This window comes from Cebidichthys violaceus, unplaced genomic scaffold (genome assembly GCF_023349555.1).
Source record: "Cebidichthys violaceus isolate CVI_PGR_0920_01 unplaced genomic scaffold, fCebVio1.0.p SCAF_57, whole genome shotgun sequence".
NCBI lineage: Eukaryota > Metazoa > Chordata > Actinopteri > Perciformes > Stichaeidae > Cebidichthys > Cebidichthys violaceus.
Genome location: NW_027176783.1, coordinates 1272545 through 1280359, shown reverse-complemented (window position 1 = coordinate 1280359; position 7815 = coordinate 1272545). Strand labels below are relative to the sequence as shown.

Here is a 7815-nt window from a genome sequence, read left to right as displayed (position 1 = left end):
GAGAGAGAGAGAGAGAGACAGAGACAGAGAGAGACAGAGACAGAGAGACAGACAGAGAGACAGAGAGAGAGAGACAGAGAGACAGAGAGAGAGAGACAGACAGAGAGACAGAGACAGAGAGAGACAGAGAGAGACAGACACAGAGAAACAGAGAGAGAGAGTTAAAAAGATGACAGGCAGCTCCTTTATTTACATTATCAACATTTTAAAATCTGAACTTCTTCACATAAGTAAGAGTTCTCACCTTGTGTGTGTTCATGTGTGTGTTCATGTGTGTGTTCATGTGTGTGTTGGTGTGTGTGTTGGTGTGTGTGTGTGTGTTCGTGTCCAGACGACAGCTTCAGAGTGATCGGCGGTCGGTCTGAGTTCTCATCGTCGCTGCTGCCGAGTCCTGAGAAAGAGAAAGAGAAAACACACAGTTTTGTTTTGTTCACACCAAAAGTGAAAGGAAATGTTTTTGTTGATGCAAAGATGCAAAATAGACGCTAAATAAAGTCTTTCAGCGCCAAAACTATAAATACGTGTAGGAACATCAAGGACATTATGAACCCAGACACTCGTCTCGAGTTATTCCACAACATGTCCACAAACTATTGAGAGACGTCACCATGACTACGTCCACTTCTTTATCTTTAATCTATTTAAAAGTAATTGGGGGGATTTTATTATTTTAAGCAGCTTTAAAAAGGAATCCTTCTGAAGAACAATACCAGTGAATGAGAATGGTCACCTGACTGACTTTTCTTCTTCTTCTTCTTCTTTTTCTTCTTCTTTAGCTTGACTCTCAGGAGGTTCTTCCTCTCCTTTCTGTCCTGCTCTCCTGTTTTCTCTCCTTCCTTCTTCACTTCTGGTAAACAGACGGAGAGGAAACAAAAGAGCTGAGCTCGTCCGAAATGAACTTCTTTATCTTACAGATTAAACACATTTAAACAATGAACTGTTCAGAGGGTTAAAACAGACAGCGTTCACATCCCATCATACCCGTCTCCACGACGCTGTGCTGCCTGTCGTCATATTGACAGGTGTTCTGGTCCTCACTCTTGCCGTCCGACAGGAAGTCGCTCCCCTTAGAGGACGACCTCTTCCTCCTGCAACGACACCAGTCAAGAGTTAAACGACGACGTTTGTGGTTTTTTCTGTGACACTCGTCCTCCCCGGGATTCGAACCGTCGGATTAAAAACCCACCTGGGCGCCTCCAGCTGCTCGTCCAGCAGCTGGTCAGAGTGGTAGTACTTGATGTGGTAGTGCAGCAGACTGTTCTTCCTGAAGGACTTGGTGCAGCCGGCAACCGGGCACTTAAAGGGGTTGTGGTCCAACTCGATGGAGAGGATGGGAGGAGGCTGGTTCTTTATCACCCTGTAGACTACGACAGGAGAGAGTTATTAGTTATTAGTGTGTTATAACTGTAAACTGTAAACTATGACAGGAGAGGAGAGAGTTATTAGTTATTAGTGTGTTATAACTGTAAACTATGACAGGAGAGAGTTATTTAGTTATTAGTGTGTTATAACTGTAAACTACGACAGGAGAGAGTTATTAGTTATTAGTGTGTTATAACTGTAAACTATGACAGGAGAGAGTTATTTAGTTATTAGTGTGTTATAACTGTAAACTACGACAGGAGAGAGTTATTAGTTATTAGTGTGTTATAACTGTAAACTACGACAGGAGAGAGTTATTAGTTATTAGTGTGTTATAACTGTAAACTACGACAGGAGAGAGTTATTTAGTTATTAGTGTGTTATAACTGTAAACTACGACAGGAGAGAGTTATTTAGTTATTAGTGTGTTATAACTGTAAACTATGACAGGAGAGAGTTATTTAGTTATTAGTGTGTTATAACTGTAAACTACGACAGGAGAGAGTTATTAGTTATTAGTGTGTTATAACTGTAAACTACGACAGGAGAGAGTTATTTAGTTATTAGTGTGTTATAACTGTAAACTACGACAGGAGAGGAGAGAGTTATTAGTTATTACTGTGTTATAACCGTAGACTACGACAGGAGAGGAGAGAGTTATTAGTTATTACTGTGTTATAACCATAAACTACGACAGGAGAGGAGAGAGTTATTAGTTATTACTGTGTTATAACCATAAACTACGACAGGAGAGGAGAGAGTTATTAGTTATTACTGTGTTATAACCGTAGACTACGACAGGAGAGGAGAGAGTTATTTAGTTATTAGTGTGTTACTAGTGTGTGTTATATTGTTACTTACGAGGCTCTCGGCTGAATCTGTGTGTCGTGGGAAGATGAGCCTGACGCTCCAACAGGACGTCTGAGAGAGAGAGAGAGAGAGAGAGAGAGAGAGAGAGAGAGAAATGTTAAAAAGAACTAAAGGATAAACTATTTTAATATTGTATTGGAACTCAGAAAATACACTAAAATAAAAATAATAAAATAAAATAAATAAAAATAAATAAAATAAGTAAATAAATAAATAAAATAAATAAATATCGGAGTTGTTTTATTTTTAGGCCCATACAGTAATGATGCAGCTGATGTTTACCTCTGTCCATGTGGGCGGGGCTAGGAGGATCTGGTTGGGTGCACTCAGCTGTGATTGGCTGATTCTGAGCTCCACTGCTTCTACCTGAGAGAAGAACAACTCATCAGAATCAGCTAACGATGAGTCACAATGTTTCAGAAACCAACAACGTAGACAACAGAGAATCAAATCAATGACGAGGGTCGAGAATCACCGATTCAGACCACAGATCATGTGACTCACTGTCTGTTTTCTTCTTCGCCGGTGGATGGGAGGATGAAGGTTCTGCCTTCCTCTTCCTCTCCTCGTCCCCTTCCTCAGCTCCTTCCTTCTCCCCTGATGTCACCTTCTCCTCCCCTTCCTCCTCCTCCTCCTTCCTCTCCTCCTCTTCTTCCTCTCTCTCTCCACCTTCCTCCTCCTCCTCGCTCTCCCCTTCCTCCTCCTCGCTCTCTCCTTCCTCCCATCCCTCGCTTCCCACCGCACTCTTCTCAGATCTGGACTTCTGCGTCACCACAAACAAAAAACAAACAAACAAACAAACAGTTGAGATCATTGAGTTCTGATTGGTGAGGTCGATCAGATGACAACCAATGAGAGTGTTTCTTACTTCCTGGAAAGGTTTCACCTTCGTGGGCTTCACAGTCAGAACCACACCGTCATAGAACCGCACTGTGTAGGAGTCTGAGAGAGAGAGAGAGAGAGAGAGAGAGACAGAGAGCGACAGAGAGAGAGAGAGAGAGAGAGAGAGAGACAGAGAGAGAGAGAGTGAGAGAGAGAGACAGAGAGAGAGAGAGTGAGACAGAGAGACAGAGAGAGACAGAGAGCGACAGAGAGAGAGAGAGAGAGAGAGAGAGAGAGAGAGTGAGAGAGAGAGAGACAGAGAGCGACACAGAGAGAGAGAGACAGAGAGAGAGAGAGTGAGACAGAGAGACAGAGAGAGACAGAGAGCGACAGAGAGAGAGAGAGAGACAGAGAGCGACAGAGAGAGAGAGAGAGAGAGAGAGAGAGAGAGAGAGTGAGAGAGAGAGAGACAGAGAGCGACACAGAGAGAGAGAGACATAGAGAGAGAGAGACATATTTAGAACTGACTGCTATGTGAAGTAGAGACATCTCCACTAGAGGGCGCTGTCTGGTGGACAACATACATTAAAAATACAGCTCAGCTTTGTTTGAGTCTCAGTTTGCTTCAGTTCAAATGTTTTTTGGGGACAAAATCCTCAGAAACCAGAACATAAACCAAATATGTTAGCTAAATTAAATGCCTTAAAAAAAGTAAACAATGAACAAAACATAAAGTCGAGTCTCACCGTCTTTGTTGACTCGGAGGATTTTGGCCGGATAGAAACGACAGTCGGTCCAACAGGCCAGAACCTTCTCTCCTGAGACAAACATCTGAGAGACAGAGAGAGAGAGAGAGAGAGAGAGAGAGAGAGAGAGAGAGAGAGAGAGAGAGAGAGAGAGGATGTAAACGTGTGAATAGTTCAATATGTGAAACACGTAGAGCCTCCATGTCTTTCGTTCACTGGTAACACTTGCAGACACCTGATGGTTGAGATAATGACTATTTAAATGGAACCAGGTGAGTCGTACCGGCTGTGAACACGTTGGGTTCAGGCCCCGCCTCCTCAGGCTGACTCGCTCCAGAGGACGAAGGTACGGAGAAGTCCAGTGAAACCATTCGTTGTGTCGACGGCTCCACTGGCGGTAGTGGACCTGGATCCGCTCTTTGTCGTAGTCGATCTTCTCGATGGTGGCCGCGTACCTGACGGGATGAGAACCGAAGGTCACTTTCTAAAGACACGGCGAGGACACGGCGAGGACACGGCGACTTAAAAGCTACCTTGTGGAATTCTCAGAAACCCTTCTTAACAGGGAGCTAATGCTAGCTGGTGTTGTCGCTGTAGTGGAGCTGAAGAGAGACGAGGATTCTTTGGATTCTCTTGACATAGAAATCTGTCCACAGAACACCGAGACAGTCGGGGAAGCTCTCTGCTGCGGTCGGTAGCTCCCGTGAACTTACGCTTCATTTTCTTTTTTTGTCTTGATCTGTTTGTTTTTGGCATGTTTATTACTGGAGCACTAATAAAATATGATAGAACACATTCATCTACATGTGAAAAGGAAGCGTGTGGACTTTAAGACGATCATGGCCGACCAACCAGCCAGACCCGCTGAACCAAACGTCATCAAACTGCCCCACGGAGGAGAGAGAAGAAGCTAAGCTACACTAGCTGGGACCTGAGGCTACTCCACTACCCAGCATGCATCCTGGCTGTCTCATGTTCGGTCAAAGGAGAATAAGACGGAGGAAAGCAGCGGGAGGTCGATGACTGTTGAGTCCACATCTTCACAGAGACCTGGATCCATGGTGGTCCAGGATCAAGCTGCAGTTAACAAGCAGGACAGAGAGCAGGACTCTACATGTACATACATACATACATGTACCTTTAAACCAGAAACATCTGGAGATTATCTTTGTCACGTGTGTGTGTGCGTGTGTGTGTGTGCGTGTGTGTGTGTGTGTGTGTGTACACACCACTTCTTGTGACGGTCTCGGGCTTCTAGCTGAGCTCCGACCTCAAAGGTGATTCCTGAGCGGTCTGGAGGCGTCTTCATCTTCATCAGAGAGAAACATTACTCCAGTAAATGAACTATTAATAATTCATTATTTACAAATAATCACACCAACATACATCCAGCACACTGTAAAATGAAATACATCTGAATACTTCAGAGTCCGCCGCACTTTGTTCTATTTTAATTGATGGAGTTACATTTTTTTCTTTTATTTTGGAAATAATTAAGCATTTGTTTAAACTGTATGTGAAATTAACTAAATTACTCCTTAATATAAACTAACCAACAGGATGTAAAGATACACATTAATGCAGCAGAAACATCACATACAACAGGGAACAATCTGCAAAGAAAATACTTCTACGTCATACTTTAAGTACATTAAACCGATGCATATATATTTAATTACTTCTACTTGTAGTGGAGTATTTCCACATTGCAGTATTAGTACTTTTCCTGAAGTATAGGATGTGAATACGTTTTTCATCAGGATAATATATTATATATATAATTATATGATAATACATCATATTCCCCCCCCCCCAAGCGCGCGACTTGTGACAGCAACTGACGTCGCGAGCACGCGCATGGGTTTACGGTTCTTTCTCTTCTTTTTTTACCTCTATCTAAAAGTTTGAAAACATTCTAGATAAAAAACGGCGACACGGCGACACAACTGGAATAGTTAGAGATGTTTTTTTAGTTTATAAGAACATTTAGACGACGTAAAAGCTTAGGGGCGACGTCACCTGCACGTGTGGTTACGTGATGACGACAGCACGTAACGGTTGCAGCCAAACTTTTAGCTAAAGTCTAGCTTTTTTCATAAATAACCATGAATGTAGTGAGGATGACGACTCGGAGCATACGTCACAAACAGAACATCAAAACGTAACCCGCGTTTAATCAATAAAATAAGCTAATACATTAAGTTTGTATTGGTTGTTTTAAGCATTTCTGTGTCTAATCTGCTCGCTTCCTGTTAGAAACAAGCTGATTGGTTCACGGCCGACGGAGGACGCCAATATTGGAACTCTCATTGGACATCTCTGCTGTCAGTCAAAACAAGTCCCGCCCCGCCTCGGATTTTTTGACAGTGGCCAAAAAAAAAAAAAGAGCTAATGCTAATCTGTGTTAGCTCCACAGAGCAAAGCAAGAAATGACACAGGGCGAAATGCACAAACATGCTTAAAATCTACACGTCCGTGAGCTACACGCACGTCAGAACGTGGACGGACACATGTTTGACATGTTTGACGTTGTTCACGAGAGCTCGCGCAGTTTAAAACAGAGTAGTTGTCTCTCCTTCATTGACTGTGGAGAGATAAGCTAACCGAGTTAGCCTGTCAGCCTCGGCTCAGGGCTACTCGTTTATCCCTGAGCCGAGGCTGACAGGCAGCTCACTTTAACCCGGTGAGCTGTCGTTAAAGCGAACCTTTATTAAACTATCTCCGCTCTACAAATGTCATTACGAGCGTTAAAATGTGTAAACGAGAATCACAAAAGCTTGTTTACCTCTCGCGCTACTTGTGCACTGCACTCTTCTTCATACTGTGATGTCCGCAGATGCGCATGCGCGAACGAATACCTTGCCAGCTGTGTTTGGGGGGGGGGGGGGGGTTGTGTAACCTCAAATGTATGGAAGACCATTGATACCAATGTGATGGAAAAAACTAATGACTTAGTATGTGAAAATAATGGGACATTTTCTCAAAATTTAATTAATAATAATTATTATAATCTTGAATATAATGAGTTAGTATTACAAAATAATGAGTTAGTATGGCAAATAAAGAGTTAGTACATAAGTATATAAAGACTGCTTTAGTACTTCCATCCATGGTAATCAATAAATTAAATTAAATAATCAATAATAATAATAAGTTAATTTAAATGCTGCATTTGTAAGCGGTTGGACGGGGTTCACTGCTTGATTTAGGTAGTATGACCTCTCTCGGATGCTTGCTTGCATCCTTCCCAAAAAGCGGCACCTAACAGCTGAAGGTCTGCTGCAGTCTTGCCGCTACACACAGATATTTCACATAGAGGTAGATCGACCTATTTTGGGATGCATGCTTGCGCCCTTATTCTTAAGATAACGTCTACTGAGCTCTGCAGCATGCTTGCTGTTACACATAGATTTTTCATTGTCCGGCTGATGCTTAGCATGGGCGTTATACCAGACTTGGCGTTGGGTTCCGTTGTTTTGGGGGTTGATGCTCGGTGCTCCTTGTTTTGGCTTGGTAGCTGCTGGCTAATCCGGGAGCATTTGAAGAGCGGAGCCATCAGCGCCAAGTTTGACTGTGTTTCCATTTGTTGCAATAAATGGTTAAACAATCTATGACGGGAGTGTTCCTGACTGAACTGATGGAAATATTGTCAGTATATGTCAGGATCTTGTAAGATGATTATTGTTGGTGTTTTTAATATTTAGTCAAGTGTTTTATGTTGACACTAAAACGCTGAAGATGTTGTCATTGGATGAAGCTTGTTCTATTGCTGAAGAACACACATTCACCAGCAGGTGGCAACATCGAGCCAACACCGTGAGAGAGTGAAAAACAGCCTGTATATTAAATCACCATAAGTCAACAGTTTTACAAAACATGATGTTGTTTTATACATGTGATTATACAACATAAAGAAGAACAGCTGCCACTTCATACAGCTTAACCTCCCATCAGAACCGTCAGGTGAAAACTCAGGTGTAACAACTTACAGATGTGAATGAGTTTCATGTTTCGA

The 7815-nt window shown here is 42.6% G+C and overlaps 1 protein-coding gene across 3 annotated transcripts in view; it reads right to left on the bottom strand.

Annotated features, from left to right (window-relative positions):
* LOC137888714 (PHD finger protein 20-like) overlaps window positions 1-6621 on the bottom strand; it is an 11524-nt gene extending 4903 nt beyond the window's left edge. Inside the window, exons 1-12 of one of the 3 annotated variants that reach the window (XM_068732162.1) lie at window positions 6586-6621; window positions 5030-5109; window positions 4084-4255; window positions 3801-3885; window positions 3101-3174; window positions 2737-2995; window positions 2515-2598; window positions 2224-2283; window positions 1187-1364; window positions 982-1088; window positions 731-847; window positions 245-391 (exon numbers count right to left, since the gene is read on the bottom strand). In XM_068732162.1, coding sequence (XP_068588263.1) covers window positions 245-391; window positions 731-847; window positions 982-1088; window positions 1187-1364; window positions 2224-2283; window positions 2515-2598; window positions 2737-2995; window positions 3101-3174; window positions 3801-3885; window positions 4084-4255; window positions 5030-5109 — 1363 coding nt within the window. In that variant the 5' untranslated portion in view covers window positions 6586-6621. Of the gene's footprint in view, window positions 1-244; window positions 392-730; window positions 848-981; window positions 1089-1186; window positions 1365-2223; window positions 2284-2514; window positions 2599-2736; window positions 2996-3100; window positions 3175-3800; window positions 3886-4083; window positions 4256-5029; window positions 5116-6585 lie in introns of those variants that run through there. The other 2 variants (XM_068732161.1, XM_068732163.1) reach the window with 2 other exon arrangements.
* Window positions 6622-7815: the final 1194 nt, after the last annotated feature.